Consider the following 20,983-nt stretch of genomic DNA (forward strand, 5'->3'; position numbering starts at 1 on the left):
AGAAAAAAAAATCCCGTATTCTATACATATTATTGAAAAAATAAATATCAAAATTTTAAATAATGGCCAAATTTTTCAAAGTATCAGTTTAGCAAAATTGCTAAATATATACATACGTATTTTTTATGTACTATACATGTTCCGTATTTTATTAACTATGGAAACAAGACGTGAATGGTGGTGAAAAGGAAATCAATCCTCATCAAAAGCATTATCAATTTATTAACATTTGAAACGCAAATATTTTGATTTATTTAAAAGCCACAAAATACTACGGTCTAGTGATTTTCTTTTTTACTTGTAAGTGAGAGGTTTAGGTTCGATTCTCGCTAAAGAAAAATACCACATTATTGCTAACCTATTATGAAACCTAACTCATTCTCCTCCCCCCCCCCCCCCACCCCCCTTTTATAATGATAATTTTGTGTGTTTGAAAAGAAAAAAAAAAAAAAACCGACATTTATTTTCACATTCGGATTCTATTCATTGTGAAACATGGATGGAGTCATAAACATTTTCTAGTTGAGCAACTTTAAACGATGAAATTAAATTAAAATTTTGATACAATATTATCAATTTATTGTCCAGCTACATAATTCGTGGTAAATAGAGTTAAAGAAGTGACAAGTGTAAAAATTTGGGCTTAACACACAGTTGGCAAAGAAAAGTTGAGCACAGCAGATTTAAAGACACAGGCAGTTGGTCAAACTAGTTTAACAACATGTGAGCATGCAAATGAATTCATGCAACTATGCAATAATTAGGTTACTTTTTAAGAGTGAGGATACTCACCGGATTCTTTTTTTGAGGTTTTTGAAAATTTTCAAATCACATCTGTTTATTGTATATCGTATGATCAGAAATCATTGTAAATGTTTTTATTTAAAATTGAATATAAACAGTACCTGACAAAAACTGACTACACGATGCACGATGAACGGATGTGATTTGAAGATTCCTGAGATCCTCACAAAAAGGATCCGACGAGGATCCTCTCTCACTTTGTAATTCAAAAATTGACTCTAAGTGTGAGTGTGAGTATAACTTTTAACTTGAAACAAGTACTTTCATACACTGAATTATCGCACTAAAATCAATTAAGGGAACTTTAAAGAAAAGCTTATAATATTGTTCACTTTAACGAAAAACCATATTTTTACACTAAAAAGTCAATCCTGATACTACTCAATTTACCCTTTATTTTTTTGTATCATTAAAACTCAAAGTTTTCAAGTTCTTTTTCATTAGTTTTTCTATAATTGTCGACTTGTGAATTGTGAATTGTGATTAAAATTTGAGATTAAAACTAAAAATTAAATAATATTCAGTAATAATTCCATATGACAACCTCCTTATTCTCCACCTCCTATCATATAGACTTGAAAATGGGAATAGGATATCATCCAGATTCTATTTGTGAGGATCTAAATAATCAATCAATTATGTTCGTTTATCGTATATTATATAGTTAGAAATCATTTTAAAATTTTTATTTAAAATTAAATATAAACAATACTTAACAAAAATTAATTACATGATGTACAATAAACAATCGCAATTAATTGATCATATGGATCCTCACAACAAAAATTCCAGAGAGAATACCCGTCCTTGAAAATGCATAACAACCAAGATAATAGTACTGTACTTAACAAATATAATAATTTTCCAAAATTTAAAAATGGGAGTACCCGTGTGCAAGTGGATGACAGCGTAGGGTATCTCACAAATGACCCCGAAACCCTTCTTGAAATTATCAAAATTCCTGAATTCTGATGAACTTAGCATGGACAAAATTGTCTTTTCAGTAAGGGCTGGCTTGCCCAAATCAAACTTATAAAAAGGTCCTTAAGCCACTCACTCTTCAGTCTTCACCTATACTAAACAAAGAGTCCTCTCTCTCTCTGGATCAACACATGTAAGAGTATCTAAGTAGACAGTAATTCAAGAAGAAGAAGTATGAAGCAAGGGCAAGGCAGCAGCAGCAGAAACAACTTCTGTTGTAGGCGTGTGCGAGAGCCGTGTCGATCATTTGGGCGGAGATGCAGTATGCTGGTGAAGGAGCAGAGGGCAAGGTTCTATATCCTCAGGCGATGTGTCACAATGCTCCTATGCTGGCATGAGCGTGGTGATCCATAATTACTATATTGTTATTTTTTTTATGAGAGCGTACGTATTAGCACATACATAACGAGAAGATATGTTTGAACAAAAATATTAGACAATTTTCATATGCTACAATTTTGCTTAATTGCTGAAATTCTTGGTTCACTCCATCTCTTATGTATTGGTTTCCTCTTTCTCTCTCTCTCTCTAGATTTGATAAACAACTTCAATTAGGTTGTTTTAGTGATCATTGGTCTGTAAGGAACTAGTCCTCTATTTTGAGGATGATATTGGATTCTCTTGTGCTCTAGATCACAGGGATTTTCTTCTTATTTCATGCTTCTGTTAGATAACTTCAATGGTGAGGGCCATGACCCAGGATTTTCCTAAAATGTTAAGCTGCCATATTTGATGATTACTTCATAAGAGAAGAGGCGGTCGAGTTGACTAGAATTTCTCTCTAACGGTGTCCATATATGTATGCAGGGAGAACTGGAGAAGACTTGCCTCTTCTCTTTGAAGGAGACGTAATTATCACCTAGAGGCTAGAGATTATTCCCCAACTAAAAAAGCAACTAGACCACAAAGTTTAAAACTCTAATAAGATATTTATCTGGGCCTAATCTTAGCTTTAGTGGTTCATAAGGCTCTCTATCAAAAAAGATTAAAAGTATAGATTTGGTCTCTAAGATTTGACATCTTTTATGTGTGGAATATGATTATCAGCACCATTGTACCAACAAATAACATGTTTACTTTTCATGAATCGAAAATATAAGAAATTATGAAGGGAAAATTTTATTTGAAATTATGTAGCCTCTTTCTACACTTAATTTATTTTCAACACATATATTATTATTTTTAATTAAAGAATTAATATCTCTTTAAACCTTAATTTATTACCTAAACTACCATCCCAAAACCAATTCAAAATGAAGTTATCTTTACACCCATTTATAAAATAAAATCTCAAATTGAATTAAATCTAACAGAAAAACAAATTCCCTCATAGCTAACTAGCTTGAATTTGGGTACATAAGAAAATGTTCTATATGTTATTGGCTTATTGAACTTTAATATTTGAAGAACCGATCGATTTAATTTTTCAATTGAAGGTGTATCTGTCTATACAACATGTCCACAAGAACCCTAATATTACAATTATGACATTCCAGACTTTAACATCGATCTAAAGTGACTCGCCACATGCATTTCTGCCAAATACAATTACGTGCTATTTAGCATAAGCAGTGCTGTAAACCCTTTTAATGGTGCATAAATTGAGAATGCTCAAGAGCTCCTTGTTGGTAGTGCACCTAGGGGTCTTAAATTAACTCATTGCAGATCCATGTCTCATGAAATGTTCCAAAATTTTCTTGAAAGTTCCCTTCTTCACAATTTGAAGCTCAAGAGGCCCGATCGAATTGCTTCTCCTCGAGACCACATAGCCATGATCCAAAAATAATGCATCCATTTCACTACAATATTCACTAACAACTCTCTCTTCAACTTCTCCTTTGATCTCCCAGTATATTATGTAGTGGCCAAGTTGGGACATCAAATCGGCATGGCTCGTTAAATCGATCAGCTCAGCTTTCAACTTGCTCAGTAGTTTAGACCCTTTCTGAATCACCATTTGGAGGTCCTTTTTAGTGTTTTTGTCTATGTTTAATGTTAGTATTGATAGTGTTTTTGTAAAAATGGTGATTTTGTATGGTAGGGTTTGAATATTTAATTTCATCTTGTACTTGGTGGTAATTATGTGATAGGGTAAAAAGGACAATTTCCATTTATAGTTTAAGTTGAGTGCAGAGAGAAGTTATGCGAGTTCAAATAAAATTTCCTGTTATGAAACTCAAGAATAAAAGAAGTAAAGAGAATCAATCAGCCTCCCTAGGTTTTTTTTGGCGGATTCGTAGATATTTTATTGAAACATTACAATCTTCAAGTAAAGCATCACAGATATTATTCGGCTAAGCTACACAATGAGCAACCTAATTTGGTATCTAATTTGTTATTCCAATTCTTCATCCAAGAATTGGAATAACAAAAATACTATTATTACTACATATTCATAATATCATTTATATCATCTCTTTAATAGAGATGAGACCTATATTTGTTGATAAGTCCTACCTTTATTAGAAAAATTGTACAAATAATAGTATAAATATATGGTAAGTGTGGCATTACTCTTGAAATAATTCACTTTCGTTTCATACCCTTTACTACTCTCCCTTTTTAGTCATAGAATATGGTCTAAATTTAACAATAGTTTTAATTTATTTTACCACTCATTTCTTTTCGATAAAAAAATATACTTTCAATTATATTAATATTTACACAAAACATATGACATTGCTAATTTGGGGGTGTATTCAATTATTATTATTTTTTAACTGTTATACGACCTAAATAGTCATTTCATATAACATACAAGTCATTTGATAATAGTTTTTTATGTGGATTGTATTCACCACGTGAGAAGTCAATAAGGCAACCCTTGTCTTTTTGCCCAGAAAACAAGGCTTTGTCAACGGAGGTAGCAACTCAATTAATAAATTAAAGAATTAGCAACTCACCTTATACTTGTATATTTACGAAGTCAGTTGCTACCTCTTCAAGTTAACAAATTGAGTCTCGCAATATATTTGATTCAAAAACATTGTTCAACAAAGAGTTTGAAAATAAAATTTGGACTCCATAAGATAAGCTAAAGTTAAAATATTAATATTATTAAATAAAATATAAAATTTGAAGGGTGAATTTGAGTGACAAATTTTTAATAACATAAACGTATCAAATAAGTTAGCAAATGACACTTGAAAATTTTTGCTAACTTATTTGAAAATGCTCTGAAATGACGCAATAAAACCGGGGAAGAGAACAAGGAAAATAAATGAGGGATTTAATTAGGCCGCCTAATCCTCCACCAAATATGGTAAAATGAATCATTTTTACTTAAAATATAGGGATTAGTGTTCGTATTTGTCGCACGCTTGGCTACGGTGATTAGTAATGATGATTTTCCAAGACAGCAGGACAAAATCCCCCTTCCCCTCGTGCGGCCCTTTTCACTTTTTCAAACAAGAATATGTTTTCACACCGAGGATTCTCTTCGGATCCTATTTGCGAGGATCATGGGAATCTTCAAATCGTATTCATTCATCGTACGATCAGTTTTTGTTAGATATTATTTATAAATAAAAATGTTTAAAATTCAAATACTATTCATATTTAATTTTAAATAAAAATATTTAAAATGATTTCTGACCGCACGATGTACAATGAATGGACACAATTTGAGAATCCCCAAGATCCTCACAAAGAGGATCCGAAGAGGATCCTCATTCATGTTTTCACTCCCAAAGGTCTGACTTTGCGCCCTACAATTTTTACCCTACCTTCATTTTCTACAAAACATTCCTTAATTACGAGATTAAAATTAAACGAGAGATGCTAAGACCATCTCTAATGAAAATGTCAAATTATAAGAGTCAATTTTACAATTGATAGCTGATGTGATAATATGAAGTCTTAGGTCAAATTCTATACTTCTCAAATTGGATTGTCAAATGTTATTTTCTTATTTAAATAAAGCTTTAAATTGTTGTAATTATTAAAAAAAATGTTGAAACAAAATTTTTATTGGTTGAAATGTTAGTAGAATAGGAGATCCACCATTAAAATGAATTAAAAATAAATTTGATATTGATGTCAAATTTGATTTCAAATCACAAAACCTTCAAATCCAGTTAGCAAATAACACTTCGGTTGAAAAGGAAAAGGATCTGGTAGGGATCCCATGATCGTGACCGTTCATCGTACATTGTGTGGTCAGAAATCATTTCAAAATTTAAAATTTAAAATTAAATATAAATAGTACTTAACGAAAATTAACCTCACGATGTACAATGAACAGTCACGATGACAGGATCCCTAGGAAAAGAATCCGGCGAGAATCCTTTTCCGATTAAAAAGACTTTTGATGTCAAATAATTAAAAAGACTTTTGATGTCAAATATGGACAGTAGCATTCCATCTAGGATTTTGGCATCTCCTTTAGAGATATTCTAAGGAGACTCTCTCAAAAGTGAAACCCTTGGTAAAATCTCTGTCACATCATATTTTTTGCAGAGTGAAATTAGGAGTAGGATTCTCTCCTCTCTTTTTTTATCTCCGCTTCCCTCCTCTTCTATTTGAACAGTCACGGTTAAGCTACGTCAACATATTAGATTAATTTTATATAAAAAAAAAAAGAAACAAAATAGAGAATGTAAGAGAAAAAAAAGGGAAAGAGATGGAAAAAGGAGGAAAAAGAATTATAATCCGTTAAATTAAGTGTCTGATGGAGGCAGAGTGTCGCATCTGTGGCAGGGATCAGTCAGTGGAACCATTATGGTTATTCATCCCAAATGGGAATGGTGTGAAATGGGCAACATACACATGCAGCATTGCCAGACTTGTTATTGCATGCGAGTCTGTGGCAACTACTCCAGCTTTTGCACCTTACGTCGGTGAATTTATACGTTCAACCCATGCAACAGAAAACTTTGAAATTAGGTTGGCAACAATAATGCAAATTGGTATGCGTCAATTGCATTTTGTACCGCAAGGTTTAGAGTCATTTGCACGATGAGTCATGAAGTTTTAAATTTCGTATATTATACTACGTGATTTTTGGATTGTACCAAATTAATTCTTTCATTGATTTTAATCTCTAGTTAGATCTATTAAGTGATGACGTAACATATACTGCCCACATTTAAACCAACACTAACACTTTCATGACCAAAGGGGTTAATTGGTGCAATTAATGTGTGCTTCAAATGTAAGTTCAATCTATGTCACGTCATCACTTAATGTCAAACGTTTACGTATTTGTTGAATAATACATTATTCCTTTATTAATTAAAATACTAGGTAGTACAACCTGACTAGACACCAATTAAAAAGAGAAAAAGAATAATTGGGAGTTGGTCAAGTGGGAAAAGGAGAGAGAAAGTCCTTCTTCATTGGAACCAAGGTCAAAGAACAGCAGAGTTATGATAGTCTTCTATGTGTTCCTCTGTCTGATAGTAGATCTTTCTTATTTATTCAAAGCTTCTATTGCACAGCATCTGCACAACCATGATAATCTTCTATCTTCCACCACCTGTTTAAATTGTTGGATGGCCCTCGAAGGTCCTCACAGACGCTTCTTTAAACTTCCAAACGGTTCTGGAAGCAATCGGGCCCATGAATGGATCCATCTCTTATTCAGGGTTCGGTGGAGGCTACCCTTTGTTATATATCAAGGACTAAGAAACATGAATGTTTTGTGGATAACAAAAGCGGTGGTATCATCAGAAGGAAAGGACCCATTTGCTTTCAGTCTTCAATGAAGTTGTTCCCCTTAAAGTGGGTTAGTCTAATCAGCAATGCCACACATAAAACTCCAATGGCTCGTTACATCTTTTATTTCAAAAACTAAATTACATGTGCCAACAGTAGTCAGTTATTTTTATTTCACCTAATATTCTCGTCACCTTAGATATGCAGGCCTTGTTGTTGTTCTATTTATATCTCCTCCATTAAAACTCCGCAGAACTAGTGCTTGTTTGTGTATATCTCACGGAGCCAATTGTTCTTCCGAACCAGCTAGTTTTTAGTTCAATGATAGTTCTCTTTTCAGATGTACCATAAGTTTTCATATCTCCCATTCTACGTTGACAAAAACAAAAGTATATATATTTTGGCTAATAATTTTGTAAGTGGTCCTACGTACAAATTCGCTATTTAGGTATTCGCATCAATTCGGATTTCTTTTAGACTAGAAAGAGAGTTATCATAAAATGCGAATAACACTTAGATAAATAAAAACACATGAGAAATGAATAGAGATAATGCTTTAGATGACAAGACTGTTGAATCCCACATCATACATACTAAAAGATAAGTAATAATTTAAATATTCTAACTCCACTCTAACTAACATCGAGGTTTTTTGTGATAAAACCTCACACCTGACGGATTGTGCAGATGATAATTATCAAGTTGAGGACAATATCGGTATTATTGGAAGTGGGCCGTATGGCCCGTCTCTCTAATAATTCTACATGGTATCAAAGCCAGGGAGCGAGACCATATTGTACAACCACGTGATGGGTGGGCCCCCTTGGCCCCACACAATGATGGTGGATCCCTTGGCCCCACGTGTAGGGTGAGTCCCCTTAGCTCCACGTGGTGTGACCCACTAATTAGGTCCCACGTGAGGGGGCGTGTTGAATCCCACATCGTCCATACTAAAAGATAAGTAATAGTTTAAATATCCTAACTCCCCCCTAACTAACACCGAGGCCTTTTGTGATAAAACCCCACACCTGACAGATTGTGCAGGTGATAATTACCAAGTTGGAGATAATATCGATGTTGTTGGAAGTAGACCATATGGCCCATCTCTCTGATAATTCTACAAAAACGAGACAAGCATCCTACCATGCATGCATGGTCTGTAAGACCATAACGTGAAATGGCTGACAAAATGTCCATATACAATCTCCCAACTGAGTTAGGTAAAATGAGAGCTTGAAAGCATTTGTATGTGTTTGTACGTTTGTGGTGGGGTGTCATCTTGTCAGCATCTATGTGGTTATAAAAACTAGTAACATGTCGAATCCAATTAGCAATTGAGAGGTCTCACGAAAAGTCATCACATTCAAAAGCCAAATTAGGTGGATAATACAGCTATATTCGCTCATAGAGTAAGTGACATGTTCAAAGATTTGTTTAGATGGAGTTTCAAAATAGTTGTATATAAAGAGGGAGAACGATAAAAAAATATATATCCAAAAGAATAGCCTTTGTTGATGATCTTAAATCAAGAAAATCCGCTTCGTAATTATATGATTAGGGTCTTGATGCAGAACTAAGATAGTAAAGTCGTTTGGGCTAGAGACTTGGAGCGGATTATTAAAATAGAGGTTTGGTCTCAATAGGGGCGAGGTTGAGCTGGTCTATCCCTCGATGTGTAGTTTGTGTAGTTCCGTTACAATGTCTCTTTCTAATTCGCTTTTTATTTTCAAAAATTGAAAACTAAATATTGATTTCAAAAATGAAAGAAATATGAAAATATATATACTTAGCTTAGATTTAGAAATGCTCTAGTACTCCAATATTATTGAATAGGAATTGTTGGGTAGCACCAACTACTACAGTTTAAAGATTGGAGTGTTAAACTAGGAAGGGGAGACTATAAGTAAAATGTCTTTTAACAGCTGAAAAATCAATGATGCTGCTTTAGAAAGGACTCCAATTATTTGACTTCAGGTGGGATTGTCCCCTAAAAAGTTGCTTAGTCTACTCATCAGGACCTCCAAATATCACCCAAGAATGTCTATACTTGCTTATTTCCAACCTCACATACCGATGGGATATATCCTTCATTCCTTTGCATTCTCCATATGCTACCTTCCACCCTAGACTATGGTCTATAGCTAGCTAGCTAGCTAGCACTTGGATATCGGTCAGGTACAACCGATGCCAACCATGAAAAATTTGGACTATTTTTTAGGGGGGAAATAAAGTAAATATTTAAAGGGGAAAGTTTACGAGGGGTGATGTTTATGTCCCTCCTTGACTAAGTATAACTTCTTTATTTTTTATCAATAAAATTCACTTGTACCGATTTTTGAAATAATGCAAGAAGTTGTATTTTGTATTTGGGAAAGTTTTGGATGAGATTTGGCTGCCAGGAAATAAGAACACTTAAATTCTTAAGAGAAATGCTAGCAATCTTCTTACTTACATTCTCATTTCAACCTTCTCACGTCTCTTTATGTCACGTGTACTTCATTAGCACTAAAAAAAATTAATTATATATGTTAAAATCCCTCTAATTTTATTTGGGTAATGTTAGAGAGACTAACTATTTAGACAAAATTTTGTAAACCAACTTTTCTTAAAGCGCCTCAAGAAAGGTCTTTAGTCTCATGTTTTGAAGGTGTATTGGTCTAAAAAGTTGGTCTACCTACATTACTCATTTTATTTGGGTAATGTTACTAACTATTTAGATCAAATTTTGTTAACCATATGACTTGGTTGTTAATGATTAGATTATTACTTTAACTATTGATTAACCTGCATATTTCCTATTAGTAACACATCACATGGTTTGCAAATTTGGCCTAAAAAGTTGGTTTTACCTAGCATTACTCACTTTATTTCTTTGTTAGTATAATTAAAATTTTAGTTAGTCATCCAAAAAGTAATTAAAGTTAATTTTGTGTGTTAGTGGAATACACGTAACATGTGTAGAAGTGAGAAGGTTGTAATAAAAAAAGTAACTGAGAAAGTTGCTAGCACTTCCCAAATTCTAAAGCATCGTGTGAACTGAAATTTGGATGCTTTAGTGATTTGGGCCAATGTATGAATTTGAATTGAACAAGCAACATAAACTAGGCTCAAAGCTCCTAATATTATTAACTAGTATGAGCCGAGGAACACCAGGCCCAAAGTTTAGAGTAATGCCCAAATATATGTTAATATTGTTGTAGAGTGATTATCATATGTCTGTTCTTCTGCAAGTTTTGTAGGAAAGATTTGAGGAAAGCAATGTTCAACATGCTTACAAGGATTTGAATTATGGTGCTGATTTTTTTGGCTCATTAATGTAGATCTGAGTGAATTTTGAAGTCCATTAGTAGTTTTCTTTGTGCTCATCCCCTCTTGCCCTATACAAAAATAGTTTTCTTTTAAAAAATGTATTTAAATAAAAGTCAACAATGCCAACAAGTCTTGACCCAAATAAAAAGGGCAAAAAAAAAAGCCCACCAAAGAAAAAGTATGATGAAAGGAAATGTGAAGTGATTATTAAAATTTAAGGCATGTTTATTTAACAGAAATGATAAATTAAGGGATCATTTGATAATTATTTTGTTTTTTTTTTTTAAATTTCAATTTTTTTAGTTTTTTTTTTAACTGAAAAATGAAATTTTAGTTTTTTTTTCGTTTTTTTTTAAGAAATTGAAAACTAAAAGTAGTTACCAAATAAATTTCAACAAAATGGTTATCAAACATCCCCTTAAAAAGTTGGAAAACTTATAAATATGATAAGGGAATAAAGTTATTAGTCCCCCTAGTTTTTTCTTCTTTTTTTTTGGAACAAATCAGTCCTCCTAGTTAGATGTGACTAGTTGATCAAATTCTTGATATTCAGATATTTGATTAAGAAATTTTTAGAGAAACTCACATTTTCTGATTCTCTATATTTCAAACGCAGAAAATTAAAAGTGAAATAATTTTCCTTCCCACATTTTAGTAAACGAGAAAGACTAAATAATTGATCAAGGGCATGCATATGCCCCTAAATTTATTTGCTAGATAATATATAATCTTCATGTTTCTTAAAAGAAAAGGCAAAACATAAATTGTCTTAATTTTATTGTATATTTCAAATTTCTAAATTCAATTAGTATTAGCACTTCAAAAATTTCATCCTACACTTCTCATTGTATATTTCTTTCTAATTATAGAAAGTTTAAAATGTAAAACAAAAATTTTTGAGTGTCCATAACTATTCTGATTCGAAATATACAAAAACAGTTCGTAGGCTTGTAGTAGACTATACGTTAAAAATTAAGTGTGCTCTTCTTCCTTACAAAGTTAGTTTGTACCAGCCATTAACGACCTAAACTTTTACCTCCAATAACCCATAACCATCTCTGCAATTTCATTCACCTTCCCTGTTCCCTCGCTTCTCCTCTCCTCCACATAAACCCTAGACCCACATCCACTTCACACCTACATGCACGCGGGCACCGATTATTTACAGTTGCATATTCAATAAGAACATCAGAGGCTCACAATGGGTTGCTCCGCCTCCCTTCCCGGTAAATTCGCATCTAAATTTGGATCCTTTTAGGGATTTTATTTCTAGGTTTTACTGTTTCTATTCGATCACATTGAAATTTCCATCGGGTCCTCTTTATTTGGTCCATTTCCTTGATTTCTAAGCTCAACGAGATTGAGTTGACAGAGAGAGAGAGAGAGTGAGAGAAGGGTTATTTGTTTGCTTAATTAGGATTTGGGTTTCGCTAATTGCTTCGATTGTGATTACCCTTTTGATAATTTTGTTCCTTTTTCTTGTGTTTTTTAATTTGATTGAATGGGGATTGGTTGCTTGCAGATAGGAGTTCAGGGCGGTTGGCCGGGCCAAATTCCGAGAACGGTGGAGCTTCTGATGCCAAAAATCTACGTGTGAAGGTACTTTTTAGGCTAAACTTATGCTATTAATGATGTTACTGTCACTTATATGGAGTTAAAAGTGCTTGATACTTGAGTCATTACCAACTTCTGCTCATTTCAAGGTTAGTGTGGGTGTGGAAAATGCTAACTTTAACTTAACACATATGACTAGTGTGTTTCGATACGCTTAACAGTTTTCTACGTGAATCTGATACATTAGGGAATGCTTCCCAACAGCGTACATTAAAAATAGGGTCCAGAATTTTTGAATTTATGATAACACTAGTTTCTTGACAATCAGTTATTTATGCCCGGTCGGATCTTTGAAATTTATCGGATAAGTTGGCTTCTGCAAACTGGTAGTAGGTGGAGCTCGAGTATATTGGCAGACGTAGAATTTATTACGGAGTTCAGTTAAGCAAATGTTGCCGTTAAAAAAAATAAAAATAAAAAATCAGTAGTAAGATGCATTCGGTATTGAAGTTTAAGAGGATTCTACTTATTTTGTTTAAAATTTTGAAGAACAGAGGACTCTTTGTATAAAATTGATAAAAGCAATAATGTCCATCATGGTTTATATAAAGCATATGACTGAATGCAACTAACCTTTCATTCCTGTCACTCTTCAGCTAGTTTTGTTGGGTGATTCTGGTGTTGGTAAAAGCTGTATTGTTCTGCGTTTTGTTCGTGGTCAGTTTGACCCCACATCCAAGGTAAGGAACATGTTACTGCTATATGTTAAATCTTAATCACAAGTAGATCTGACGATGTTTTACTTTCGAGAAATCTTATGGTCTATGTACCCTGTTTTTGGGTTTCAATATCTAGCCTTTCCGTTGAGGTACATGGAAGCTAATATGATGATCATTTACTCAAATTTTCTGGTTTTTAATATTTCCAGGTGACTGTTGGAGCTTCATTCTTGTCACAGACGATAGCTTTACAAGATTCTACAACTGTTAAATTTGAAATATGGGACACTGCAGGCCAAGAGAGGTATTTTGCCAATCGTTTTAGATATAACACTAGTTTACTGGTTTATGGTGAAATTTGATCCTATGTTCTTGTTTCCAAGGCATCCTTCTTTGCCCTCTCCTGTACTCCTTCCTGGATACTTTCTCCCGCAGTGTACTCCTTTTGCAGAATTATATTGATTGTTTATAAACTCCTATTCAGGTATGCTGCATTGGCCCCACTTTATTATCGGGGTGCTGCAGTTGCAGTTATTGTATATGATATAACAAGTCCAGATTCTTTCAACAAAGCGCAATATTGGGTTAAGGTATCTTTTACGAAGGCACACAAGCATCAATTGTGATATTTTTGTTGTTTCTTTATTTAGGTGTAAATCATTTCTTTTTGTTCAATGGAAATCATCCTTTACTCTTGCATCCACGTTTAGCAAGCAACAGGTTTGACAAAGGTAAAAAAACTGTTTAATAAACTACGAGGTTACAAAATGGCTTCAATAACAGATTTTTTTACCTCATCGGTAAAGCGTCATATAGTCTACCATCAAAATCTCTATTTCGTGATAAATTTGTAATTATAAAGACAGGTTTTTAAACCGAAAGTCAAAATTTAGAGTGTTATTTTTTGTAAGTTCTTAATGACAGGTAAAAGTAATGGTTAGTTTCTTTATTTATCTCGCAAAGACTTGAACATGTGGGACAGTGAGGTTCCAGTTGGCTGACTAAGAACCTCTAAGCCAGATTGTTGTCGATGCTCAAAAGATCCACTTAATGTGTTATAACTACTCCACGCATTATAGTTTTCATAGTAAGGAGGAAGAGCAGCTATCTGTATTGAACTAGGAGCTAGTAATTGGATGTTTGCCTATCAATCTGCGTTATGGAGCTTAAGCTCCAACAACTGATAAATATTAGCTGTCTACAGGAGCTGCAGAAACATGGGAGCCCGGATATTGTCTTGGCCTTGGTCGGTAACAAAGCTGATCTTCATGAGAAACGTGAAGTTCCTGTTCAGGTGAGTTCCTTACCACTCAATCTAGTGCATCTTCTTTCCATGTATTTGCAAAATAGACTTTCACATGACTAAATAAACATCTGTTTTGTTTGTAAAGGATGGCATTGAATATGCAGAAAAGAATGGAATGTTCTTTATCGAGACATCCGCAAAGACAGCAGATAATATTAATCAGCTGTTTGAGGTAACCCTAGTAACGTTTATGTTTCCGTCATAGGATATTTCTGTATTAGCCATTGAATTGTTATTTACAGTAGACTCCGTACAAACTTCAGGTTCCTGCCTTATAACCCAGAACTTTAAATTAAATTATAAACCCTTAAATCCGAAGCTCATCGATTACTAGGAATGCTGACACCGTGTCTTGTTTTGGCAGGAAATTGCCAAGCGACTACCCCGTCCAGCCCCTTCAACAACGCAGCAGAATCCGTGAAAGCTGATTAAATAAAGAACTTATTCATGCTAAGGAGACTTACTTTCCTTTCTGTAATTTCCCAATTTGTGTATATTGTGAAATAGCTTGTAGCTTTTGCATTTTGCTGGGCTGTGGGTTTCATCCGATAGTTCCAGTTGGAACTGCATGATCGTACTTTAATTTGCACACACTAATCATCTGTAAGTGCCTGGGAACCCACATAGCTGATCAAAGTGTTAATAATCTTTTAGACATTTTTCATCAATTTGGTTTTCTTGATCTTCCAAAGCAAAAACAACGAAGATGAATGATAAATTTTCGTACATGAATTTATTTGTTTGATATATATTTGAATGGAACATCGTGTGATTTTTTGATTTTAACAAACATCAAGTTGGTACGATGGAGTAATATTGTTATGGAAAAAATAAGTTACATTTAATCAGGACGACATGGACCGGACCCCACCTCTTGCTTGCTACTAAGGGAACACTAAAGCCTTGTGTTGTGCTACCTTGATCTAAAGTAAAACCGACTCTTCCCCTCCTGCTTCTGCAACATTAGTCAGATTCTCTTGAGACATGAGGATTTCAGTAGCTTTAAGAGTACTCAAGCTCTCGGTACAACTGAATATCACACCTCCTACGAGTTTAAACTCATTTTAGATCATGTAACACAATAACGCATGCTACTGCTGCGTTTTGGGGTGGTTGTAGCATAAATCGCAGGAGGAACCGAGTTTATCTCCAGCCATGAGCTTGTTCCCAGTACAAGAACTTCAGCCACCAACTCCAATTTCTTGTGCCACGGGTGTTGTGGATCTTGGTCATCCGTTTCATGTCGAGAAACACGAACAATCTTGTAGGTGTTGGTTATGCTGTCAAATCCCATTCCGTAGCAATCATCGCCGATCAGACGTGTATAATTGGCTCCTCTTGCGAGTTGCGACTAGTGGAAAATCTCTCCCGCTTGCTCTTCCAACTTTAGCCCGGTCTCAATAGACGGGGAGATTTCAGTAGCTTGTTTTGCTTCAACCAAATCTCCATAATTCCTGAGAGACATCAAGCTCTCGGTACAAGTAAAGATCCTCTTATAATACTTACTACCTTCCAGTTTTGCAAGATTCATGGAAATACATGTTAGATCCAAGAAGAATATACTTCTATTGGTGTGATCATAGCAAGTATCCTGGAAAAATATACCGTGCTCCCATTCACCACATGCCGACACATGAAGATTCCGAAAAGGATGTTTCATATCTATTTTGTAGCTCAGCACCCACTCTTTCTTGTCATTGTTTTTCAATTCCCATATCTCCATATGAATATCTGACGAACCATCCACTAGGGCTAATGATCCTCTCAAGTTAAGCAAGTGAAAAAGAGCGAGGGAGGTACCCGACTTTTTTTCTAAGGTGGGGTGAGGAGTCCAATAAAACTCCTCTTTCTTGAAGTCAAAAGAAAGTATACTTGGTAGATCGCTTTCTGCTTGAATAGTTGAATACTCATTTGGACGAAGAACCAACCAATGCGTGTCTCCATATGCAGATGCTCTTTCGTTGGAGAACCGGAGGCAAGGAGGAAGAACTGAATATATCTCTCGCCATGAGCTTGTGCCAAGAACAAGAACTTCGGCCACCGATACCATTTTCACCATTTTGTTCCACGCAGGTTTCTCATTGGTATGTTGGGAAATACGAACAACCTTGAAGTTGTTCGTTAAGCAGTCAAATCCCATGCCGTACGAATCACATTGGCAGCTGAGACCTGTATTATTGGCTGCAGGGAGCATTAGAACTTCCCCCTTAAGAGGATCCAATAGGAAAGGTAGGTATGCTTTGGAACTGATCTTCCCTCGAAATAAAAACAAGTTGCAAAAAGCAAAAGACAAGATATATGGAAGCCTGGACCAAACCCCGAAAATATTTCCATGTTTGATCTTTCTCAAGGTGGTGTTGTCGCCATGGTATATTAATGGGTGCGTAATATTTCCTTTACCCTTCGAGGATTCGATGAGAAGCATAAGTCGAGGTACTTGACGAGGAACATTACTGGTACAATCACTACTACTGCTAAGTAAACGATGCGTGTGCAGTGTAACAAAAGAGAGGTCGTCAACCATGTCTAAGAAGGCCTTAGATACACACTGGATGCTACGAAGCGAATTTACGGGCAGTCTCAAAAGGATGTTGATAAGGATTTCAATGGGTAGGTCCATCAGCTCTGTGTCGTTGTTCATATTGTTGCAGGAGCTGTGCTTCATTCTCTTCTGGGTCCTCATCATCAACATATGACAGTCAGATGGACTACAACCCTAATTGATAACAAAGCAGATTTTATATTCAAGAAATTATAAGTATACAAAGATATGCTAAGCTAGCTAGAAATTATCATATAAGTAATAATTTGGACAAGAGAATATTTGTACTTGTGCCAGAGAATTCCGGATGCTGCTTCTTGAATTTTTCATCCCCGTTTTTAGTATATAAGTGTACACACTGCATTCCAAGATTCGAATCCAACACATATTAGGATAAAACCTCCTGGACCTAGACCCGATGCCTGTGGGAAATACCATTCAATTAGGAAAGCGTACTGCCATTGCGGCTGCCGCACCCTTTTCCGCAATGCTAATTGCTATCCAGAATCCACCCAAAAACCCTAGGCTAGCTAGGGTTTCCTATCTGTTAGGTTTTAGTTGAAAGTTTGAAGCCCTAGTTGTATGGTTTCGACCGCTTCGGTCTGTTTGCACAGAACCTATGCTAATACTATATAGTATTAGGTTAGGGTTATCAATCATCCCTCAATTGCCTTCTATTTACTTATTTCTTTAAATAACCAGAACACAAGATTAGAGTCCGCTCGATAATCATTTCGTCACACAATAGTTTCTCTTCTCTAACGCTGAACTTCAACGGCCAAACGCCATGATGTCGGTGTCAAAGAGTAGGGTTGTGAAATTGAGTAGCTCGAATAACGAAATACTCGAAGTAGAAGAAGCTATATGTGGTAGCGCTGTAGGAACCGATAAAATCCCTAGTCGACGTCATCGGTGTCAACCATGTGATACCATTGCCAGAGGTCAATTCCAAAACCCTAGTCATGATGATAAGAGTGGTGGAAGATTAAGCATAATGCTTCTTATCGTGGTGTTACTAAAAGCACAACAAGCACACAACAACTAATCAAAGATTGGGAGGCTGAATTTGTTGAGGAAGTGTCCAAGCCAACGTTGTCATTAATCTGTTATGCACCGCAAACTTTCTATGCGTGAAGGAATTGCAGGATCTTATGTTTCAAAAGGTTGCAGATTTGATTAAGGTGAAGACAGTTGAGGAGATTTGCGAGTTGTTTCCCGTCAAGCATTAAGATATGGCATTTTCGCGGAAATATCAAAATGATTTAGAGTGGCCAAACTCAGAGACCACTACATCGATTTTCATTATCAAAGACCAAAATGAAGAATTATGCCAATCTCAATAACTATTTTGACGAAAAAGCCTTAAAATATATATGCAATAATGTGATTCAAATTCGACTTTACGCCAGAATCGAACCTAAGACCTCTTACTTACAAGTGAAAGAAATACCACTAAATTATAGTACTAACTGACCGTTTGAAATACAAGTTAATTTCTTAAACTCAAACACATGTCATCAAAGTTAAATTCTTCAAGTTAACCTCAAGCACTTCTATGGCCCGGCTTTTGTATTGAGGAAGAACGAAATTCAATTAGAGTTATCTCATAGATTTGAAAATTAATTATCTTGAAGAATTAACAATCAGATTTCAATTATTGTGAGATAAGGATAACATCAAATCTTATCTAGTGATCAAAATCGTTGTGCTATCAGGTCTCTTGTGACCTTAGGGGAACACGACCTATTCTAATACAAACAACATACATTAGTTTTCATTATGAGGCCCAATAGCAGGAGAAAAAATTGTGATCTCTCATGCTAATGACACAAGCATGGCACAATAACTTGTTTAAGTTTCAAATAGATGGGTCGAATGATTCAACATTGATATTGTTCTCAACTTAATTACATATATCACAACAAGTGTGAGATTTTATTATAAAAAGCATCAGTGTAATTAGAAGATGAAACCATTTCTACTTAAATCATAATTTGTTTTGTCAAATCTCCAATTTGGGATTTTCAACATAACTAAAAATTAACTTTTATGTTAAACATGATATGAATATAAATTTACTTATCGTTCCAATTTTATCAGATGTCCCGGACTAAAGTTTGATCTCTCGGGGGTGATTAATTATTTTACAAGTCAAAAGTTAGTTTAGGCTAATTTCAATAGAGTAATTAAAGTTAGATGTACAATTATTTGGTTTAATTATTCCTTTCAACCTGAAAAGAAAAGAGCGTGTAGCCAAGCAAGTTGACAAAGGTAATTGAACGGTCCAGATCGAATCGGAAGCATGACAGGGACCTGCCGATATCCAGTGATTGACATTCTTCATCTGCCCAATATAAAAATAGAAAACGAGGGTCGTGGGTCCCTACCTTACTAAATATTCAGGCCGCGGATTGGTGTGTCCATTCCACGTCGGCATGATCGCGACACATTGCGCTTCGTTATTAGGCGCCGGCAGGAACCTGTTCTTTGGAACGCGTAGTTGACTGACCTGGTGGCTTCTTCATTACTGGCTAAGCTTAGTTAGCCGGGTTGTTATTTGGCTCGTGTCAAAAATTGTCTAATCAAAATAAAAAGTAACAGCCAGAAGACTTGTTTTCGGAAAAGGATCATTGTAGGATTTTTTTTGTGGGGATCTAAAGAATCTTGTAATTATGTTTGTTCATTGTACATCGTACGGTCAGTTTTTGTTTGGTACTATTTATATTTAATTTTAAATTTTAAATGATTTCTAACCGTACAATATACAATGAGCGAACATGATTGATTGATCCCGAATCCCACAAAGAGGATTCGGAGATGATCCTTTTCCCTTGTTTTCAACCACCACGGATGGCTGAATGGTTTCGAACGAATTTCAGACCTGTATTTCACACGACACATCTTAGAGTTCGATTCTTGGTGCTCATAAATCGCATGATGATGGCCAGGAAGGCTTAAATGTCTTTATGAGTCTTCCAGCTCCCAGAAGGAAGGTTTGTTGTGGCGAAACCATCAGCTGGTCCCCTTTTTTAATTTTTTTTTTTTACTCTTCTTTTACTTCATGAGTAAAAGTATACAATATATATATATATATATATATTGAACAAAAGATATTATCTACACTAAGAGGGGAAGGTGGGCTTAACCTCATAATGGGTTAGCAATAATGTGATTCCAATTTTCCTTTGGCGAGAATCGAACACAAGACCTCTCGTTTACAAGTAAAGGAGAATACCACTAAAAAAAATTAAAAAAAAAGTATACAATATGTTCAAATATTGGGGTGCAGCCTCAAAACTACTCAACACTCAATGTTGATGTTTTAGATTTTAGATTTGATTTCCACCAATATTAAATCTTTTATTATCAATCTCAATCATTTATTTTCTACAAACTACGTACCAATATCATTGAAGAAAGATTCCACAAGTTACAATTTTATTTTACAAATGACATCAATTCAGCTTTTAGTGTTTACCAAACTCATAAAGTGGTTGAAGCTATTGAAAATTTGAAACCCACAAACTCCACCCTTCATAACTCGTAAACCTTATCGCATGTCAATCTCTAATGTCGACTTAGTCACTTAGTTTGATTAGACTACGAAATTAAGATAATATCCCCCCAAAAGGATCATAATAACATACAAAACATTCAAGATTCGTTGCCTATTAAAGCTGATAAGAAATCACATTCATTCAATTTCTCTCTCTCTATCAAACAACTCATGATGGATTAATGTCACCTTCAATTTCCATCAATAACTCACATTGTTTAAGCCATAAAATAAACATTAATGCAAGATTGGAAGAGCATGGTAAAATTTAGATCCATACAGAGAAGAGATTTTTTAATGTATCGGAAACATGGTCCGATATATCAAACTTCATAATACAAGTAGTTGGATACTTAATTAAAAGTTTTAACCACTTATATTATAACATTTAATATATAAAATAATATTTCTGGCACAATAAAAATTTTCTCTAAATGAAGAAAAAAGAGACGAGATTTTGGCTTAAGTTGAAGCGGAGCACAGCTAGCTTACTGTCTGGCTAATTTACGGGCGGGAATGAAAACTAGCACAATAGGGAGGACTTGGCCAAGTTACTT

The 20,983-nt window shown here is 34.8% G+C and overlaps 2 protein-coding genes across 2 annotated transcripts; one reads left to right on the forward strand and one right to left on the reverse strand.

The window, feature by feature from the left end:
- The first annotated feature begins 11,713 nt into the window (after positions 1-11,713).
- LOC103941770 (ras-related protein RABF1) lies at positions 11,714-14,996 on the forward strand. The gene is made up of 8 exons (XM_009351959.3): positions 11,714-11,975; positions 12,272-12,348; positions 12,960-13,043; positions 13,232-13,326; positions 13,507-13,612; positions 14,227-14,316; positions 14,414-14,500; positions 14,693-14,996. The coding sequence occupies exons 1-8, from the start codon at positions 11,951-11,953 to the stop codon at positions 14,747-14,749; spliced, it is 621 nt and encodes a 206-aa protein (XP_009350234.1). The 5' UTR covers positions 11,714-11,950; the 3' UTR covers positions 14,750-14,996.
- A 683-nt stretch (positions 14,997-15,679) lies between these two features.
- On the reverse strand, positions 15,680-17,011 carry LOC103941773 (F-box protein At5g65850-like). The gene has a single exon (XM_009351963.2). The coding sequence runs from the start codon at positions 17,009-17,011 to the stop codon at positions 15,680-15,682; it is 1,332 nt and encodes a 443-aa protein (XP_009350238.1).
- Positions 17,012-20,983: the final 3,972 nt, after the last annotated feature.

This window comes from the organism of the source record quoted next, unplaced genomic scaffold (assembly GCF_019419815.1).
Source record: "Pyrus x bretschneideri cultivar Hongxiangsu unplaced genomic scaffold, Pyrus_bretschneideri_v1 Contig4, whole genome shotgun sequence".
Taxonomy (NCBI): Eukaryota; Viridiplantae; Streptophyta; class Magnoliopsida; order Rosales; family Rosaceae; genus Pyrus; species Pyrus x bretschneideri.

What these genes read in the sequence shown, in the direction of transcription:
- LOC103941770 (XM_009351959.3), top strand. Translation starts at nt 11,951, where the DNA reads ATGGGTTGCTCCGCCTCCCTTCCCG. An exon ending in CCAAAAATCTACGTGTGAAG is followed by an intron (nt 12,349 to 12,959) that starts GTACTTTTTAGG and finishes GTCACTCTTCAG; the next exon opens with CTAGTTTTGTTGGGTGATTC. An exon ending in GACACTGCAGGCCAAGAGAG is followed by an intron (nt 13,327 to 13,506) that starts GTATTTTGCCAA and finishes ACTCCTATTCAG; the next exon opens with GTATGCTGCATTGGCCCCAC.
- LOC103941773 (XM_009351963.2), bottom strand. Translation starts at nt 17,011, where the DNA reads ATGAGGACCCAGAAGAGAATGAAGCACAGCTCCTGCAACAATATGAAC.